This window comes from Cajanus cajan, chromosome 9 (assembly GCF_000230855.2).
Source record: "Cajanus cajan strain Asha chromosome 9, NIPB_CcT2T_4, whole genome shotgun sequence".
Lineage (NCBI taxonomy): Eukaryota > Viridiplantae > Streptophyta > Magnoliopsida > Fabales > Fabaceae > Cajanus > Cajanus cajan.
The window spans coordinates 21,310,678-21,332,777 of record NC_138525.1 but is presented as its reverse complement, the minus strand read 5'-3'; the positions used below and the strand labels follow the sequence as shown (position 1 = coordinate 21,332,777).

The following is a 22,100-nucleotide window of genomic DNA, read 5'->3' as shown; positions in this document are numbered from 1 at the left end:
TTGAGCATATAGATCCTTCCCCAAAGTGTGGTCGAGTTACTGTGTTGGGATTCAAGGTGTTGGAGAATCGAGAATCGAGTTGTGGGGATTGTAATGCGAAGTTACGTTGGAGAATTCCTTTATTCCTTTCTACCTTTATTCCTATTAATTATGGGGCAAGAGAAGCTTAGAAACATATTGATTTTGTGTTGTCATTGCTGAATTCTACTTGAAATATTTTTGAGTTGGTTATGTTGATGAATGAATTTCATGTTGTGGGGTTTTGTTGTTCTTGGGCATGTTGAGGTGAATTTGGTGAATCTCTCTTAGACGGTTGCATGTTGATTATGATGTTAGATTTAAGCCATTTGAGGTGTATGTGTATGTTATTATATATTGCACGTTGGAAAATTTTTGGTTTTTAGGTGAAGGGAGCCAATTTTGTGAATCTGCCAAGTGCATAATTCACCATTTTGTCGGGCACAACTTCAAGACGTCAAGCGTGATGTAGGCTAGAGGCTCTCCACCTCACTTTTGTTGGGTGCAAAATTGGTAATATCGAGCGTGAGTTAGTTATATATATATAACCAAATCAAGTATCAACGTATTCGAATTTTAAATATAATTTATATATTCAAACATAATATTTATTTATATATAATTTGTTTTTAAATTTTAGTTATATATAATAAATATTTAACTTGTGAATTTTATAAATTAAAATATTTTATATATATATATATATATATATATATATATATATATATATATGTATGTTTTTGTATTGTTGGTTTTATAGATGACAATTTTCAAGTATAATAACAATTTGTTTAACATTAACTTGCAAATATTTTATTTTATGTTTAATAATTACTGATTTTATTAATTTATTTTAATAATAATACCTGAAAAACAAGTATTATTTAAATAAATTTAAATATAAAAGTATATTCCAGTTAAATAATAAAATAATAAAATTAATATTAATTATAATGAATAATAATATCACTCCTCACGTCATGTATAAATATTATTTTAACAATTTTCATCATTTATTTTTTATTTATATTATTTTTAGTATAAAATTTTAAAATTATATGTTATTTCTATTTCGTATATAAATTTGATGATTAGACACAAAGTATTAAAATTTTTAAAAATAATATATAAAATTTTAGATAATATTAAAATATTTTGTAAATCTAACCTTACTTTTTTATTTATTTAAAGAATCTAACCTTATTTTATACCGAAAAGTTAAACTAATTAAATTTAATTAGTGTAATAAATTTAAATTGGTATATATTATTTATGTATGTCTCGTACTTTCTAACACGCATCTAAAAACATAATAATACTAGTTTTTTGTTTTTTGTTTTTTTTATACATAAATAGAGACTAAAAGTATGTTTAAATACAAAATTTAAAATATTTTTAAAAAAAATTCTATTAAAAAAATACTCGTGTCAGGAACTTGATAATTGTGCATAATGAAAATTTTGATTTGCTGGAGAAAAAAAAACCCTTTGTTTAGAAAGACAAAATGCACTTCTTGAAAGAAATTAATTTTTAACTATTAGTTGAAAGATATTCTTAGCAAAAAAAATTAGGTAAATTTATAATTTAAGATTAATATGCTTAAAGTCAACTATCATAATTATTCTGTAAAAGAAAATTATCATGATTATTAATGGTGTGTAGTCAATTAATATATTTCCACTTATGAAAATAGGGGGGTGGGTACTTATTCACAAATTAATGTTTTAGCTTGCGCATTTGACAAGAATAAGCCAATGTTTATAATAAATAATTAGGTTTTAGTATAAAAATTATATTTTGAAATTATAATAAATAATTTAAATTATGATATGCTATTATTTTTAATTATCGATGATTTTAAAAAACAATTAAAATTTATTTTAGAGAAAGATATAAAAGAGAGAAAATTGAAAGAGATGGATAACAAAGAAAATCAAATATACAAATAAAGATAAAATAAGAGTAATTCAAAATGATTCAAAGAAAACATTTTCTTAACTAGCCGTGAGACTTGGGTGTGAAATACACATAAATGAAAAAGAAAAAGAAATCTACCAAGACTCTGTAATTGAGAAAGTGAGATATTCATCTCTAAATTGTGTATTTCTTTGGTGCTAGAATTGTCGACACGAGACAATCCCACTCGATCTAAATGACAGAAATCTATCTCAGAATATTTAACAGTTACTCAAACTGTGTATTTTAATTTTTAATGTAAGATTAGATTCGGATTCTAATACATATTTTGTGTCTAAAAAATATTTTCATTCTCTTCTTCTATTCTCTAGTTATTTTTCGACATTGTTAGAAGATGTTTTATCCCAATCCCTGATCCTTTTTAATGATCTAGAATTGACGAAACTTGAGTTTTTCCCAATACATCCCCTTATACCTGTGGGGCATGCATCAATGGTGGGTGACTCATTTAAAGTGGATCTAAATGGCTCTGATACCATCTTAGAATAGTGGATTTAAGCCTAACTCAACCCTACAAAACTGGCTTATAAGATAAGGATTGTTTTCCACTTATATACTATTTAATTGCCTAATCTCTAGTCGATGTGGGACTTGGGTTTTTCCCAATACACCCCCTCACGTCCAACATTATTGGGTTTGGTACTTGGATAAATGGTGGGTGACCCTTTTTAATGATCTAGGATTGGCGGGACTTAAAATTTTCCCGATATGTCCCATGCACAAAAAATCTGGCTCGTGCATACAACAATAGCAGCAAATAGGAGAATCTGGTTCATGTTGTATTACTCATTCTATTTCAATTTTCTCAGTAGACTTAGGCTTTGTTTGGATTTGAAGATGGAAAATGGGAGTGGAAAAGGAGGGATTTGAAGGAAAAGTAAGTGGAAAGTGAGGTTGTTTGGATTAAGGGAAAGTGAGTGGAAAGTGTAGAGAAAGTTTGTGAAAATTTGTGAATGAATTGATTGATGTGATAGATAAAAATAAATTTTTTAATTGATAATTTTGTAAGATTACTATTTTGCCCTTAAGTTAAAAAAAAGTTTATAATTATTATAATTAAAAGATAAATATAAAAATCTTAACTAAAAAAATAAATATAAAATCTTAATTTAAAAATAATTTAATTTAAATATTTGCTTTAAATTTAATGATAGATAAAAATTAAAAATTTAATAGATTTATATGTAATTTACACTTTTACCTTTGGATTAAAAATAAGTATAATATTATTTATTGTAAATAATAATAATTACAATAAAATTATATTAATAGGTATAATTTATTAAAAAATAATAAATAATGATAATAATAATAACAAATATTAAAAAAATAATAAGAATCATAATAAATAATAATAATACTAATTATAATAAATAATAATAATATTAATAATAATGATAATAATAATAATATTTATAATAATAAATAATAATAACAAAATATATTATGATAATTATATTTTTTAACATTATTTTATTAATATTTATGAAAGTGTTATTATTTTAATTTTATAAACATGTATTTTTTTTTATATTTCCACTTTTTGATGTCAATATTTAAATAATAGAATTTTCTTAATATAAAAAAATGTACAATAAATTTTTTGAAAGTTAATTAATAAATTAAAAAAATTGATAAATTAATGACATAAATTAGAATGAAATGAAAATACATTTGTTAATTGTACAAATTAATTTTTACCAATTAAAAAATTAAGAAATTTTTAGCTTTTTTAAGAAACTGGAACGGCCTCTTAAGTAGGGTTTTTAAGCTAATTTACTAGTTTACCCTTGTTTTTGTACTTTGGAACGGACCGTTCTAATTTTGGAACGGCCCGTTCTGGGAACGTCTGGAAGCGAAAATATGACACATAATCGATTATGTGCCATGTATAATCGATTATGCACGTAATTTTCAGAAGGGTAACCACGTCTTTCAATCGTTGCCAATCAACATGACTTTCTTCGCTTTTCTTCATGGTTTATCGAAAAACCTTCCGTACACCTCTCCCTCTTTTCTTCGCTTTTCTTTCTTCGTATTTCTCTCGACAAACACGTTCCATCCTCGCCTATTCACATCCTTCGTCGTGAATAGTAAATTAATAGAAGACTAGCAGATATGTGTAAATGTCACTGTGCCCGGCACAAACAGGAACACGTCACTTCATTGCTGAAAGGGTTGGATTATTTCACCACTAAAGAAACACAAAATCAAATGGGACCCCTTTCATGATACCCTTGACATAGCCACAGCGGAACAAACAAAGGAAGAACCAACAAGATGGCCACTGACATGCCCCAAAAACGTGTCATCTGTTGGCTTTTCTATTCCTCAAACATTGTCCTAGTTTTCACAACATTAATATGTTCCTAGATAGTTACCCCTCATAAATGTAAAGACTATTGTAATAGTACAGAAGGTAATAATTAGTGTTGTGTCAACTTTTATTATTTAAATTACGGTGCTTAATTTTTGTCCATTGTATTTACTGAATCTTAAAAGGGAAAACAGCATAATTATGATGACAAAGACATTTGGAATTTTATGATGTCATTAAGAGATGATACAAGATTGTGGAAAGCAGAAAATTTACAACTTCGTTACTGCCATAAAAGCATATGTGGAATCATGTTTAGCCATGGACTTGTTATCATTTTCTTGTCCATGAACTAGTTATATATAGATGTTTATCTATTGTTTGGTCGTAGCAATATGGCTAAAATTTCAGAGAACTGAGGGCGTTTTGAAGGGGTGTTGTTCCAGCACTTTGTCATAATGTATTTTAGAGTTTGTTGGCAGTCTTTTGGAATTTCAGGTCTAAGGCCACATGCCGCAATGCCCACTGCAGCTTGCACCGGTGAAAATGAAGAATAAGCTGCTTCACCAGTTACCATCTCCCAAATTACCATTCCAAAACTATAAACATTACTCATCCATGTCTCTGTCACATTCTCTGGATCCCCTGCAATTATCTATTCTCACCCCAACAAAAAAAAGTAAAACTAGTTAGCACAAGGTCAATGTAACTAGTATCATATTTGAAAGAAAAAGAAAAAAGATCTATTAAAAAACCAAAACTAAGAAAAGTTTGAATATTTTTTTTCTTCTATTTTTTATTTAGTCAAACATAAGAAAATATATTGTCATCCGTATTTTCTCTCCTATCCAAACCGATCATATTACAAGGAAAATTATTAAGACTAAATAGTATTTACACTGATTGTGCAGAAATTAAACTCGATTAATAAATCCTTTCACAAGTTCAAATCTACAACATATAATCCATCACCAGTTTTCATTCATCAAAGAGAATAACATGCACAACAAAAGATAAAAAAGAGACTAGATACATTTCATAAGCACACATTAGTAACTACACACATCTATTCCAGTGGCAGCATGTCATCTCACACAAAATGGATGTTTGTCACCTACACACGTGAAATGTGTTACGAAATTTTCTCTTGCTAGACTTGCTAATAAAGCATGAAAACCAACTTGTTTATTCTCAACAACCTAATAATCACTCGTGAGTGAAAATTTTGACATGTCTTTCTATTCAGTTAGCACTTTTTCTCTTTGAACGAATGGCTTTAGAGGATAGCTTTTGTATGTTTTTTTCTGCCTGCACACGAGGTGTGAGGGATTTCTGAGTACCTTTATCAGTAGGACAAATAACTAGAGTACTGGGGCAAAGATCATGTTAAAGGCTTAAAGCCTTAAGACATGCGGGCTCCAGCACGGAATTAATTCTGGTATAATTGGCATTACACAAGCACACTTATTTTCCTAATGATATACACGAGTGCTTAAATAAAGGTAAACACAATAAAGTGAAAGCAAGGAAACAATTATTAAGACATGTTAGGCATGCTCAAACAATCATGCCAGGACAAGTGACATAAAGTTTCTTTTAAATGTAGCCTAGTTCAGCATTTCTTTACATACAATGGATCTAAACAGCAATTTTTGAGACAATAAAGCTCACAAAAGTTACTCTAAATTGCTCTCCAGTTGAACATCTAGTATGTCATTTTCAAAGTGTACTGAAACACGAAGAACAGACAAAAAAGATGAAAGAGCTAAAACGCTTTAGACTGGAATTTGTCACCGAACTAGCCAGTGTATATGAGGACAAACAGAGAAACTAGGCAGAGAGAGAGAAGAAAATTCAAATTACAGTTTGATCCTATTCCTATACAATACTGTTGCTAAAACATTATTTACAATCAACATATCTGCCATTCTTCCTTGAACATATGCAAGATAAAATGAAATGTTTTAAGAAACTTCATTAGTGTTAGGCTGCTAGACAAAATGTGCTTTTTCAGCGTAAGAAGGGGTAAAGAAAAAGGTCCTAGCCAATGTTTGAATACTAGGTGCTACAGTGCTCGTTGATTGGTGCTTGGTAAAGTTCTAAAATTCCAGGAGGAGTACACCAAGCAAACAATATTTTTTTTCTTTTCCATTCTGTAGAGAATTAGCCTTTTCATTATTTATAATTTGTGCAAAAGTCGTATATACATTTAACCAAATCAATGAGAATAAAGGTGCATATGGAAATTTTTATGAATTGAGGATGCATATAGCGAATCCATGCATGACCATAGGGTAGGAGCATAAGTACTTTTGCACCCCCATGTTTAGAAGCATAACATTACGTGTCACAAGATTTTCTGGAGGAGCAGGTAAAAACTAAAAAGCATAAAACACATTCTCATCCACTATATCTTACCTAAAAGCCATGGGGATTTAGATTAGGTGTGTAGGTTTAGGTGTCAAACTATAGAGAAGGAGGGACACTATCTTTAAAAGGGATAGATACCAAATTGTGATCCTATTCTTCACTTTTATTTTCTTATAAAGAAAAAGCTGGTCAGCTGGAGAATATTTCTGACTATGCATGGCAAAGGCAATACAGAACTACATATGACTAAGGAACATATTCGTGTGACACAATTTTGCTTAATTGCAACAAGTATTTTGCTAACATAAAACAAGTGTGAATGAATAGGGACAAACCTCTGGAGCTAGCCACCTATAACCATCAGTTTCATACTCCATTGCTTCTCCAACACTCTTGCAGGCAGTGACTATGCCCATGTCTCCCAAGCAAGCATTCCCATGCCTATCCAACAGAATCCTCTGTGTGTTAAGGTCTCTATATGCAACACCGTGATCATTCATAAACTTCATCCCTTCGGCCACATCAACAGCAATCCTCACAATATCCTTATTCTGAAGCTTCTTGTTCTTCAACATCAAGTCATGAACAGACCCACCTTCCATGAACTTGGTCACCACACACAACCCATGATTATCATCCACACAAATACCACAGAACTGCAGAATGTTTCTATGACCACAAGTCATCAGTTCCAGCAGATCTTTATGAAGCTCAAACTCGTAAGAATTCCCTTTATCACACCCCTTTAGCTTCTCAATCCCAACCCTCTTCCCCATATACACTCCCTTATACGAATTAGGTCCAATCTGCTCCACAAACTCAACACTATCTGAGTTCAACAACCATTTCTCAATCTCATCCCCACCTGACTTTATGGTCTGCCATTCATCCACTGACACAACAAAACATGAAGAAGGCAAAGGCACCTGAAGCTGAATCCTTTGGCCTGAATTCTCAAACTCCTTTCCGCGGCAACCATCACCGGCTTCTTCTTCAATCTCCCCAAGCTCTCTCCCTTTAGAATTCTCCTCCTGGCACCCACAGAGCCCAAAGGGGAGCTTCACAGAACCAGTTTTGGACCTCTTCATGGCAAACTTCAAAGCATTTTCAACCCTGGTCCTCACCAACTTATCATGCCCAGACTGAACCACAAGAAGCACAACCCCCAAGGTGAAACCCTTCTTCTCAAAGATCTGCATCCTCTTGCAGCAAATGGAGGAACTATCCAACGCACCCGACATCGCAGGCCACGAAATCGGAGAGTTGCAAGCAAACGTGAGCCTCAAAGGAGAACCCTGAACCTGAGCCTCATCATCACACTCCTCTTGGATCAAAATCGCAGGCTGCTCACTCTCCGAAGCTTGCTCCATCAGCTTTATGTGAAGAAACACATCCTTCATATCAAACTCAGCCTGTGCATAACTGCAAAAAAAAAATCCAAATCAAACATCTTTCCAAAATAACAACCAAAAAAAATAATAATACACAGCTACGATTCCACAACCCACGTTTGTTCTTCCTTTTTCTAAAAAATGTTTAAAGCTAAAGGAGCCAACATGAGAGAGTGCAGCATGAAAAAAAGTAAAACCCATGAGGGAAAAACAAAAGGTTGAAATTAAAATCAAGCATTGGCATGAAAAGATTCAAACTTGACAAGATGGGTGACAAGCATCAAGCTTTAAAAAACAACCCAATTTCAATTTAGTTGAAATATTGAAGCTTTCATTCTCTCCACCCACTACGCAGATTTCCTTATGCAATTGCAGAGCTTCTACAACACATAATATTGCAATTACACGTGCGAAGGAACGAAGGAAGTAGAGGGGCTAATTCATAGAAGAGTTTGGATGGCATTGTTGAAGGACCTGAGAGGCAATGAATCATAATGCTTGCGAATGTTGGACATGAGCTTCTCCGGCAACTGGCTTCCGGGGTAGAGCTGAGTGAGGTTGCGAACGACGGTGCCCCAGGCGAGTTTTCTGGAGGAAGCGTCGGCTTTGGAGGAAGGAGGGGAATCGAGGTTGAGGGAGTTTTTGAAGGAAGCTATGGCTTCGGAGACGTTGCGAGTGAGCTTCTGGAGCTTCTTGTGGACAGGGAGGGAGGAGGGGTCTTTGGGGGTGGCGGTGCCTTCGGATCTGTGGTGGGTGCGCATGAGGACCTGCTCCACGGCGTCGTCATCGGCGGCGGCGGTGGTGGCGCGGCTGGACCAGCACTCCAAGGCTGCGGCCATTGTATTTGTTGGATTGGATTGGGTGGTATGGATGGTTATGGCATGTGGGGAGAGTGAGTGAGGAGTAATAAATGAGTGTCTGTGTATGTAATCATTTTGCAATGTAACCGCCGGATATTTTCATGCCACCTTTTTCAGGTAAATTCGGACATCAAAGGAACACAACCATTCTTTTGTTTACATTACAACACCTGCTTTTAAACTAGGATCTTCGATTCTCAACTTTTTTTCTTTTCTTTTCTTTTTTTTAATAGCTTTTTTTATCCTGTTGTAGCCTCCCGTTTCAGAATTTTATTCACTTTTTTACCATTCTATTTTACAGATCACGCACATATTTTTTTAAAAATTAATTTTGTTCAAACAAGACGAAATTATTATGAGCAAGATAAGAAAAATATTTTACCTGTTTATTTATGTCTCTTATATTACTCGAACTTGTTAGAATCCATCTAATAATAGGATGTTTGTATAATTTGCTTGATATCTTCAGGTTTATATTTATTCTCTGAGGAATCTTATTCATAATTTTATAGTTTGCATTTTTGAGCATATAATAAAGAATAGCAATAATCAGTTTTATTTATTGGAATCTTAATCCATTGAAACAGGAGAAGGGAGTGGAAGGTGGCGAAATGAATGATGATAGATGGTCGCATTAGATTGATTGAAGAATGTGGGACCATTGATAGATAGGATGCTAAAGTGGTTGCTACATGGTCTGCCATGTGACCCACATCTTACATAAATCAATTAATAATCTAAGCCGTTAATTAGGGGAATCAATTACTTCCCTTTTTCTTTCCACTTCATATCAAATATCAATCACTTCCTCTATTTTTCTACTCCTATAAATTATTTTTCCTTCAATTCTTTTTTCTCTAAATTTTATCGTTTAATCTCTATAACTAAAATTTATTTTATTTTTTTTATTAAAATTATATATATATATATAGTACAACAAACATATAAATTACATATATTTTTTTAAAAAATAATTTTTCATTTAATTATTTATTTAAAATTTTCAAATTAAAAATATAATTTTTACTATATAGTATACAATTATTTATAATATAATTTTATTAAAATTGTAAAAAAACTGTACAATATTTTTTTAAATAAAAAATTTAAACATTTTCTAAAAATTTATTTAATTAATATTTTTTTATTTTAGTTAATAATATATTTTAAATTTACATATCAAAATTATTATAATTGTATATAAGATAAAATGATGAATGGAAATATTGTAATATATATTATATAAATCAACAACTGCATACTAAATATGAAGAGCTAATTATTTTGTGTAAAAGCCTTTTAAGGAGTTATTTTCTTATATGAGTATTTTTAGAGATTTTTTTTTAATTTTTTATCTAATTCATTTTTTATTTGTTACATTTATTTATAAGTTAAATTTTAATATTTTTAAAATAAAATATTAATAATTAAAAATAAATTCATGTCATAATACTAATTACTTATTTTAAGTATAAAATGTAACTAATATTTTAATCTATGAACTTTACAGGTTAAATATTCAGTATATATAATTAAAATTTATAATAAATTATATATAATAAAATACTATATTTGAATATATATATAAGTTATATTTAAAATTTATATAAGTAAATATTTTAAATTACTGATAATCTATTTTAAAGCATTGAAATCTGGTACATAAATAGATAATATACATGAAAAAAAATGAATTAAATAGAAAATTAAAGAAGTTTTTAATAAAGTTCTTGTTAAATAATAGTCTCTAAAAATATCTTTTCATAAAATAGTTGATTATGTTTAATATCCAATGATTAATTCATATATTTAATAATATAGATTATGCAAAATTTAATTATATATAATAAATAGTTAATCTATAAAATAAATATACTAAAATACTAATTTGTATAAATCATAGGGATTAATTTAATTCATATATATATATATATATTTGTATATTCTATTAATTAATATTTGATGTTATATATTTTATATTATTATATATATTTTTCTATTTTGTATAATATAATATAATATAATATTACGATGTAGAAAGAAATGATGATTATTTTTATAAGTTATTTCCTCTAATGTAAAAAGAAGAAGAAAAAAGAAAGGTTCATATTTATTGGTTTTAAATATAAACAATTTTTAACTATTTTGACTTTATTTAATGTTGTCCTCTCTAAAATACTCTTTCATTTAATTGATATATTTTTAGTATTTTTTTATATTTTTGATATCAAGTCTCAACGAATGATAATTTAGAAAAATTAAGTTATTTTTAAGATGAGATAAGCAAAATTAAACAATGTAAACAATTTTTTTGTTTATATTTAAAAATGAAAGGGAGGATTTTAAATTTTTATAAAATATTAATTTTATTTTTTCTTCTTTTACTTCTATTAAAGATGATGAGAATTTGTGTTTATGTTATTAGATAATGAGAAAAAAATATAATAAATAAATATTATTATCCTTTCCTTTTAAACTTTTTAATTGTAGTTGGTATAAATTTTGATATGAAGTCTTCACCTTTGTTGTGAAAAATCGATTAATAAATAAAAAATGTAAAATTGATATATTATGATTTTATGTTATAAATGCAACAAAATTAATTAACAAAACTTCTTATATCGATCTATACAATTAAATTAAAAATGTCTTATAATAAAGATTAAATATAAATATAAACAAGTAAACATATTTTATCTTATTACTAACTACTCAATTCCTTTCTCATAATAAAAAAAAATACATCAAATTAAAATAAAATAAAATCATCATATTCCGTAATAACATAACAAACAACAAATTTTAACAAAAATAGATAATTATCTTATTTTATGGTATCTTCTCGATAAAAAAACCTAAAACCCTTATATTTGATAAAGGTTAATTTTTTGGGTATTTTATGATAAAGAATTATAAATGAAGTGTATTAGTAACGTGAGGGAGTGTGAATAGTAACTCCTTAAAACAACCTTCTTCAGCCACGGGCTGGACTTATTTTGAGGCCCATTTAGAGGAGCCCGAGCCCGGAAATATACATCACTTCTGCATAACATAAAACAACCTTATTCTGCCGCCAACAAGGGTCGTTGTTGTTATTCGCAGAAAACCCTTTTCTCTTGAAATCAGCAAACACTTGAAGTGAAATCATAGGCATTGGTGTGAGAATGGGGAAGAAAGCAAAAGGGTCAAGGAAGGGTAAGAAGGCATGGAGGGCTAACATCAGCACCGAAGAGATCGAAGATTTCTTTGAGAAATCAACGAAGGACGCTCTTTCTGGTGGCTCTCTCCAAGCCCTTTCTAGTGATTCCCTCTTTTACGAAGACAAGTCCAAAGGTAATTCCTTTATCTCTTACTCTTTTCTGGGTACGTTTTTATTTTTATCGTAAGTATTAGCTTGTATCCGAAAATTATGTTTTTGATAACTAGTTTGAGGTGAGTGGTGATGTGTTAAATATGTAAAACAAAAAAAAAAAAAAAGTGAAAGATGGTCAATTACAAGTAATCGTGTGTTACCATGATATAGATAAGCTTGTGTCAGTGTATGATTTTTTTTAAAAAAAATTAATGTGGAAATAACCCATAACAGTTATTTGGATATTCTGATTGCATCGTAGAGTACTAGACTGTCTTTTTAATGTTCTTGTTTGGTATAGAAAAAACTGTATCGCCTGGTTTTTATTTTTGTTGGCGACTTTGAATTCTTATCGGTCCTTGAATACGATGGTGTTTGCCTAATTTGATGATGTGACTAAACTTTTAGATCTTGCGGTGAAGAAGAAGATTGAAAAGCACAGGGAGAGAGTGCTCCATTGTGATAGTGTGCTACAGAAAAACCAGTTTGTTAAGCCAGTGCCATCTTCTATTCTGAAGAAGTGTTCTAAGAATCGTAATGTGGTGTCTAACAAGAAAGAGGTCAATCAAGATGGTGATAAGGTTAGTAAGTTGTGAGTTAATGCAGAAAGGATGGAGTAGTAGTAGGGATTGCTAATAACAGAATGAATGCTCAGCTGCAATACTATTTGGACAAAATGAGCAGTTACTTCTTTTTTTTCATTTTCATCTTGAACCTTGTTTAAAATTCGTTTCATTAACATTTATTGTCTCTGCTGATCTTTTTCAGGATGATTCTTCTGTGTTTGATCTATGGGGGGATAAAGGTACCTTGTATGTTTATTGTTTTAATGTTTTGGTTTACTTTTTGTGTTAATTATGGGATGTTAAACACAATATTCTTTGATATTGTAATGCAGGTGAGGATAACAAGAAGGTGAAAAAGGTATATTTTAAAGCAGTGTGGATTCTGATCAGTGGATATCATATTGCATTTCATATTTGCTGCACTTTAATCTTCTAGTTGATAAAATGATGGCTACATGCTTAACAGGTAGCAAAGCCTACTCTTATTCCAGCAGTAGAGGTTGATCCCCCAGGTTGTTCTTTCAATCCCTCGTATGAAAGTCACCAGGATACCTTAGCTTCTGCTGTAGCTGAAGAAATGCAAAAAATCTACAAAAATGAATTGGGCCCTGAACCAGTGCCATTAACTGTTCCTGGAGAAGCTATTGCTGAAGAAGATGTGAGTCTCATTCTCTTCATTTATATAATTATTGGAGGGTGAAATCTGCCTTATTTATTAAGCTCTTAAGTACTTGAATTTGTATGGCTTCTGTCATTTTGTTAGGCAACTGGCATTAAAAGAGAGAATAAAAGGATAGAAGAGAGAAATAAACAATACTAAGAGTATTTGTTTTTGGTGTGTCTTAAACCTTACAAGGTGCCTCTATATATATAGCATAAGGAAGAGGCAAGCATTACAAACTAAGTGATGTGGGACTTAATAAGTAAGTTAAACTAAACAATGTGGGACTACTTCAATTTTAGAACTTAGACTACACACTTAACAATTCTCCCACTTGGAGTCTGAGTTCTAGTTAGCTTCCTTGTAAGCATCGAGTTCATATGCTCCTTCGCCTAGTGCAGCTTTCTTTATCTTCAATTATCCCTGAAGACCAGCTGAGGTAATGCAGAGCCTCAGTTTGTCAGTTGTAACAGTCTTAGTTAGCATATCTGCTGGATTTTCTGATCCTGAAATCTTCAGCAGAGATAATTCTTCATCATTTATCAATTCTCTAATGAAATGATATCTTAATTGAATGTGCTTGCATCTAGAATGGAAGACAGGATTCTTCGCAAGACATATAGCACTCTGACTGTCACTGAACAATGGAGCGTTCTTTTGTTCTTTCCCTAATTCACTGAGAAAGTTCTTTAGCCAGATCATCTCCTTGGCTGCTTCTGAGATAGCTATGTACTCAGCTTCGGTAGTTGAGAGAGCAACTCTATTCTGAAGCTTAGACTTCCAACTCACTGCAGTTCTCCCCAAGGTGAAAATGTAACCAGTGGTGCTTTTTCTAGTGTCCAAATCTCCTCCCAAATCTGCATCAGAGAACCCTTGTAAAGTGAAATTACCTCTTTTGAAGAGCAAATTTATTCCTGAAGTACCCTTCAGATATCTTAATATCCACTTTACACCTTCCCAATGCTTCTTCCCGGGATTCGATAGGAATCGACTGACAACTCCAACAGCATGTGCTATGTCAGGTCTGGTGCACACCATGGCATACATTAAGCTCCCAACTGCTGATGCATATGGTACTCTTGACATGTGGTCCTTTTCTTCAACTGTCTCTGGAGATTGCTTCTTTGAGAGCTTCATGTGAGTTCCCAAAGGGGTGTTCCTGATTTTGGCATCTCCAACATTAAATCTGTCAAGAAGCTTTTCTATGTATTTCTCTTGAGACAACTTCAAGACTCCTTCTAGTCTGTTTCTAGAAATCCTCATGCCAAGAATTTGTTTAGCTGGACCAAGATCCTTCATCTCGAAGTGGTCTGTCAATTGCTGCTTTAGCCTGTTAATTTCTGTCATATTTGGCCCTGCAATTAGCATGTCATCAACATATAGAGCAAGGATAATATAACTGTTAACATATTTCTTAACATAACAGCAATGATCCATGTCACATCTGCTAAATCCTGAGTTTTGCATAAACTCATTAAATTTTTTGTACCACTGCCTTGGTGCTTGTTTCAAGCCATACAAGCTTTTATGAAGCTTGCATACAAGATTTTCCTTGCCTGAAACTTTAAAACCTTCTGGCTGAGTCATATAAATATCTTCATCTAAATCTCCATGCAAGAATGCAGTTTTAACATCTAACTGCTCCAAATGAAGATTCTCTGCAGCAACAATGCTCAGTATGACTCTGATGGTAGTCATTTTTACAACTGGAGAGAAAATTTTTGTGAAGTCAATTCCTGGTTTCTGCTGAAATCCTTTGACCACAAGTCTCGCCTTGTATCTTTTTCTGCCATCAGATTCTTCCTTCAGCCTGTAAACCCACTTGTTTTGTAGAGCCATCTTTCCTTCTGGCAATTCAGTTAACGACCAAGTACCATTCTTTTGAAGAGATGTCATCTCATCCTTCATTGCTAACTCCCACTTGACAGAATCATTCCCCTGTATAGCCTCATCGAAGTATTCTGGCTCACCAGCATCAGTCAACAATAAATAGTGCAATGAAGGAGAATACCTTTCTGGTGCAACTGAAACTCTGCAGGATCTTCTCAAAGGAGGAGATGCTGGTTCTGATTCAACCTCTATATTTGTACTCTGGCTTCTGTTGGTTATGTCGCTTTCTGAAATTTCTTCAAGTTCTACTTTCTCAGAAGGCTCTGGCAACTTGTCTGTATCAATAGATTCTGCAGAAAATCTATCCTTATAAAATAGATTCTCATTAAAAGTGACATTCCTGCTTCTGATGATTTTCTTGTTTTGGTCATCCCAAAATCTGTAGCCATACATGTCAGAACCATAACCAATAAAATAACACTTTTTGGCCTTGGGATCCAATTTGTCTCTACTATCAGAGTCTATCAAAACATATGACACGCAGCCAAATACTCTTAAATGTGAAAGATTTACCTCCTTCCCAGACCATACCTCTTCAGGCAATTGATAACCCAAAGGAACTGATGGTCCTCTATTTATGAGATATGCTGCTGTGTTGATTGCATCTGCCCAAAACACCTTAGGCAAGCCCGATTGGATCCGCATGCACCTAGCCCTCTCGTTCAATGTTCTATTCATTCTTTCTGCAACACCGTTTTGTTCTGGTGTTCCTGGTATTGTCTTGATCATTCTGATCCCATGTTCTGAACAGAAGTTCTTGAATTCGTGGCTATTATACTCTCCACCATTGTCAGATTTCAGACTTTTCAACTTTAAACCTGTCTGATTTTCAACTTCTGTTTTCCATCTTTTAAACACAGAAAACACGTCAGATTTATTTTTGAGAAAATAAACCCATACCTTTCTCGTAGCATCATCGATAAAGGTGACATAATAGCATGAGCCTCCAAGAGATTTCACTGGAGCTGGCCCCCAAACATCTGTATGCACCAATTCAAGCCTTTCTGTTTTCAGTGTCTTTCCTTGCCTTGAGAAACTAATTTTTCTCTGTTTTCCCAAGATACAGTGTTCACAAGTGCCGACATCTACGTGCTTTAGTTTTGATAACTTACCCTTTGTCGCCATTAGCTTCATTCCTTTCTCACTCATGTGCCCAAGTCTTTGGTGCCACAAGAATGAATTATTGGCAGCCTCAGTAACTGCTATCATGTTCTCATCTGCAACCATGTAAAGTGACCCTCGCTTCTTTCCACGAGCGACAATGAGATTGCCTTTCTTGACTTTCCATGCTCCATCTCCAAAAGTGGTTTCGTGCCCTTCATCATCCAGCTGCCCTACAGATATTAAATTTCTTTTTAAGGCAGGGATATGTCTGACATTTTTCAGTGTCCAATGGCTCCCACTTGAGGTCCTGATGGCAATATCTCCTTTTCCAACAATATTCAGAGGTTTGCCATCTGCAAGGTAAACCTTTCCAAACCTTCCAGAAACATAGTTAGTCAACAATTCATTAGAAGGAGTGGTGTGGAATGACGCACCTGAGTCCATAATCCATGACTCAATAGGACTATCTAGGCTGCAGATTAATGCATCGTCTATCTCGTCAGTTGCTGCATTTGCTGATTCATCATCGTCACGTTTCTTGTGATTCTTGTTTTTCTTCGGAGCTTTGCATTGATTGGTAAAGTGACCTCTCTTGTCACAATTCCAACAAACAATGTCATTCCGGAATTTTGGTTGACCTTTAGCTCTTGACTTTGATCTTCCTCGGCTGTTGTAACCTTTTTGAGTGGTTCTTCCTCTACTTTCAGTATTTAATGCTGAACTGGAAGTAGAACTGGAAGGTTCCTCGGAATCTCTCCTGCGAACATCTTCGCTCAAGATCAGGTCGCGAATGTCGTTGAGCTTCAACTTGTTATCCCTTGCAGAACTGCTGACTGCAGTAACAGTTGCAGCCCAACTTTCCGGTAATGATGACAATAGTATCAATGCCTTCACCTCATCTTCAAATTTGATTTGTACTGACTCTAACATAGCAAGAATAGTGTTAAAATCATTAATATGATTAATCACAAGGTTACCTTCTCCCATCTTAAGGTTGAACAACCGACGCATTATGTGTACTTTGTTGGCTGCAGATGGTTTCTCATACATGTCTGATAGTGTCTTCATTAGACTTGCAGTTGTCTTTTCATTGACGATGTTGAACGCGACATTCTTGGCCAATGTCAGCCTGATCACGCCAAGAGCCTGTCGATCTAGCAAGTTCCACTCTTTCTGTTTCATATCGTCTGGCTTCTCCCCTATTAAGGGTTGATATAACTTCTTTTGATACAGATAATCCTCTATCTGCATCTTCCAGAAGCCGAAGTCTTTACCATCAAACTTCTCTATCTTCACCTTCCCTTCTTCTAATGCCATTGCTCTGCTGCTGAGAAAAGCTCTTGCTCTCTAAACTGAGACTCTCTCCTCTTAAACTGAGGAATTCTGAGAAAAGCTCTCACTCTCTAAACTGAAGATTATTCTTTTCTGTTGTGGAAGATCAGATAAAACTGCAACCACAGAGCATACTAAGAATACTCTCCTCTCACTCTCTAAACTGAAGATTATTCTTTTCTGTTGTGGAAGATCAGATAAAACTGCAACCACAGAGCATACTAAGAATACTCTCCCGAACCTAGAGCTCTGATACCAGTTGTTAGGCAACTGGCATTAAAAGAGAGAATAAAAGGATAGAAGAGAGAAATAAACAATACTAAGAGTATTTGTTTTTGGTGTGTCTTAAACCTTACAAGGTGCCTCTATATATATAGCATAAGGAAGAGGCAAGCATTACAAACTAAGTGATGTGGGACTTAATAAGTAAGTTAAACTAAACAATGTGGGACTACTTCAATTTTAGAACTTAGACTACACACTTAACACATTTGTCACGATGTTTCAATAATTTACTTTTTTGGCAGATGTATTTTCTTGATGTGGATGGTGGGAGTGACAATGAAGAAAGTACTCTTGAAAATGAAGATGCTGCATTAGAGAAAAAGTGAGCTATCTGCTATCCTAAATATTAATTACCCTTACTTTGTTTATATACTGTTTATTAACTTAATGACGTTTTTCCCCATATTATATTTTTTTGGCAGCAACATTTTGTTTTATTGTTTCTCTTTCTCCTCTAGTCATTCTTTTGTGTTGAATATGAATTTAGACATTCTAATGCATTTTAATGATTGTTTTAAGTATCTATTGAATTCGTAATCTTATAATTGTGGTCTTTAATATTCACTCAATAGTTGATCTTGCCAATGTTAATTAAAATTTTAATATGAATAATATATTTTTTACTTATGGAGAACAAATTACTATTTTTGGAATAAACATTGTGTAAATGTTATTTAATTCTTACATAATCTCTTTTTGAACACTGCATTATATCTACACGGTGCTTTTGCATCTAATACAAGTGTATAGCATTTTTTTTTTCTTAACCATTAATTTCTAAATATCTGATGTATGCATATTGTTTCAATAATGATGGGACAGGCCTATTAAAACAAAGAGAGTAACTAAAGTTGAATTGAATAAGAGAGCTAGGCGGAAAGAACAACTGAAAAAAGAAGCAGAAGCTAAGAAGATAAAGGCATTGTCAAAGGAAATTGATAGGTAATATGAACCCCCCTCTCTCTTTCTCTTCAAAATAAAAGATGATTTTTAAGCATGTTTTGTTCTTCTGGTTACAGCATACCTGAAATTGTTCAGGAAATTGAGCAAGAGGACGAGGAAAAGAAGAAAAGACATCTTAGGCGACAAGTTGCTAAACAGGAGATGTTAAAGGCACGCCCACCACGCTTAGGAAAGCACAAGTAAGCAGTTTTTTGTGTGTATATCTTAATTTACTTCCTTTGCCATAATTAAGGGGACTGGGAAGTTGTTTAGCATTTTTTAACGGATTAGTAAATCATTAGCATTCCATTTTTAGTTTTATACAATTGAAATTTTCCAATTAAGTTTTTGTGGAGCTTCTCTGTTATATGTACCTTCAAATAAAAGTTCACTGTAATGATTATTGATGAATGTTTGTTCATCGATTTCTTTCTCATAACAACAGGTTTGAGCCCGCACCTGTTCAAGTTTTATTAAGTGAAGAGATAACTGGATCCATTAGGAAGCTCAAGGTAGGCTTGTGTTCTCTAGTTAGATTTTGATTATTTTGGTGTCTCTGTTAGTAAACACGCAAGTAAAATTTCCAACCTTTGTTGGTTCGTATTTAGGGTTGCTGTACTCTTATAAAGGATCGATATAAAAGCATAGAAAAAAGAGGATTGATTGCTCCAGCAAAGAGAAGAAGGTTAGTTCAAACTTGTGTTATTTTATCAATAAACAGATTTGGCTGAGGGGATTATTTTTTGTTTTTGGAGAACTATGGATCATGTTGATCTATCTGGCACAAGGGTAGGGAATTGCTACCATTGTCTTTCACTCGGAATTTGATTACTATGGACATTTTCTAAACATAATTAATTGATGATTTTCCTTCCATAGCATTGTATGTTTTATGGGGCATTATGCATGCAAAGCTCTGATCTTACCGGATGTATTTATTGTACAGGAATTAGAGTTGTCAGTGGTGGCTACCTAACTTATGTCACTCCAAAGATTGTGGAGGTGTTGATGCCTTATAGAAGAGAAGTGATGGATGAAAGACTTGGATAGTTTTTCCAAAGGAAGATCTTGTTTGGCTGAATTATCACACATATGTTGTGTATTTTTGTTTATTTTTTATATCAATTTTGATTTGGAAGGCGAAATGCCTACATGTATTAGAACTCACTTGTTATTGAATCATTATAATATTTAGCACACAAATATCCGGTTGAATTGTTTTATGCCTGTTATTGGTGTATATTCAAAATTTCGAATAGCATTGCTCCTCGCCTGTAAGAGGAGATGGTTCAAGGGTCTTGCGGCAAAGTCACACTGATGGCACTCTGAAGTCTAAATTTTATAGCGAGTTTGGATTCTCCTTTAAGATCACTAGATTACGATTTGGTTGAGTCATAACATATAAACTTCTAACCAAATAAAATTAGTAATGTGCATGAGTGTATTATTTCATTCTTATTATTGGAATTATTTTCCTTTTGGAAGCAGCTTATTATTTTTTGTGAAATATTCTTACAGTTGGAGGGTTATTGATTGTGATCAATTTGAGCCTTATCGGTACTAAGTAGTAAAATGGCAACGTCCAGTTACTAATTAAGTTATTATTTAAATTATTCATGTAATATTCTCTATGGAAATAATGTGTTAGGGCAAATTATGGTACTACCTTTGGCTTTGTTTAGCCACCAAGACAAGAAGAAAGTTTGCAAAATATAAATTTAATTAATTAATCTTATCCAGCTAATTAGCAAAAGGTTTATTTCGTTGGGGCTGCATTAGGGATCAAAATCCTCTCTTTCTAACTCCTGTCCCCAAATCATGTCTCTTCAATCACAAAATGCCACATCATTACTTTTAATTTTAATTTTGATTTTTAAAAAATGTAACCGGTTACGATTTGTTATTGGGAATGTTGGGCAGTTCAACATGACTTTTTCTCATGGCCTTCACCACCACCATGCTTTCGTGGAGTGTTGTTGAGTTTGGTGGGGTCATGAAGGGTGAGTTGCAGAATGCAAGAGAAGTCATTCGTTGGGCCACAAATTATCTTCTCAAAGCTACTGCACATCCAGACACCATTTATGTTCAAGTTACTCTTTTCTTCCTAGTAGTTCCATTTCTTCTGTCATTCTTGTGTTATGTTAAAAGACATATTACTACGGAGGTGTTATTAATGGGTGCATGTTTTTGCAGGTGGGAGATGCAGTGAAGGACCACGCTTGTTAGGAGAGACCTGAGGACATGAACACCCCAAGAAGTGTCTTTAAAGTAGATAAAAACAGGGGTTGAACTGCCCAACGTTCTAACAACAAATCATAACCGGTTACATTTTTTAAAAATCAAAATTAAAATTAAAAATAATGATGTGACATTTTGTGATTGGAGGGACAGAATTTGGGGACAGGAGTTGGAGACAGAAGATTTTGATCCCTGAATTAGAAGAAAATGGGATAAACTTGATTACTCACAATTTTTGAATAGTTAGTAAAAAAGAAGGATTTCACTCGCCTCTAGGTATGGGGTTGGTTTTTACGAGTTAAACAAAATACATAAAGTGGAGAACAATATTAATTAGAAAATTAACAATTTAGATTTTAATATCGTTGCTTGTGTATCTCTACATGTGTGTATTATATTGCAATCGTAACCATTAATTTTCAAATTTATCTTAACTATATTTCACATTTTAGAGGACCTTTATCCATAAATAAAAGATATATCTATCATTTTATAATCATCCTATTTTAATATTAAAATGAAAGAATCCTTGAAATAACTTGTTTTATCTATGAAAAAATCTTTTAAATACTCTTAATATTGTTCTTCAATCATAATTGAAGTTTGATGCCTGTGGAGAGTCAACCACCATCGGAACCGCCGGATGGGGGTGTTGGGGGTCTCAAGCTGAGTCAGTCATTGACCTTTAAGGAGAAGGTACTGGGTGCCCCGGCTACGCGGCCGGCTGTTCGAGATCTTATCAAGGAGGGGGCTATGACGTTAGAGTTCGAGGGTGGAGATCGGTTGTTTCCTAAATT

At 32.8% G+C, this 22,100-nt stretch overlaps 2 protein-coding genes across 2 annotated transcripts; one reads left to right on the top strand and one right to left on the bottom strand.

Annotated features, from left to right (window-relative positions):
• Nucleotides 1-4,511: 4,511 nt before the first annotated feature.
• Nucleotides 4,512-9,096, bottom strand: LOC109790834 (uncharacterized). The gene is made up of 3 exons (XM_020350075.3): nucleotides 8,548-9,096; nucleotides 7,018-8,104; nucleotides 4,512-4,967 (listed from the first exon to the last, which is right to left on the bottom strand). Exons 1-3 carry the CDS (start codon nucleotides 8,910-8,912, stop codon nucleotides 4,683-4,685), a joined length of 1,737 nt encoding a protein of 578 aa, XP_020205664.2. The 5' UTR covers nucleotides 8,913-9,096; the 3' UTR covers nucleotides 4,512-4,682.
• Nucleotides 9,097-12,002: 2,906 nt separating this feature from the next.
• LOC109790829 (Nop53 protein) lies at nucleotides 12,003-20,358 on the top strand. Its single transcript, XM_020350071.3, has 11 exons — nucleotides 12,003-12,266; nucleotides 12,694-12,866; nucleotides 13,054-13,090; nucleotides 13,184-13,209; nucleotides 13,318-13,509; nucleotides 18,366-18,445; nucleotides 18,946-19,065; nucleotides 19,143-19,265; nucleotides 19,511-19,577; nucleotides 19,674-19,750; nucleotides 20,012-20,358. The coding sequence occupies exons 1-11, from the start codon at nucleotides 12,098-12,100 to the stop codon at nucleotides 20,016-20,018; spliced, it is 1,071 nt and encodes a 356-aa protein (XP_020205660.2). The 5' UTR covers nucleotides 12,003-12,097; the 3' UTR covers nucleotides 20,019-20,358.
• The last annotated feature ends 1,742 nt before the right edge of the window (nucleotides 20,359-22,100 follow it).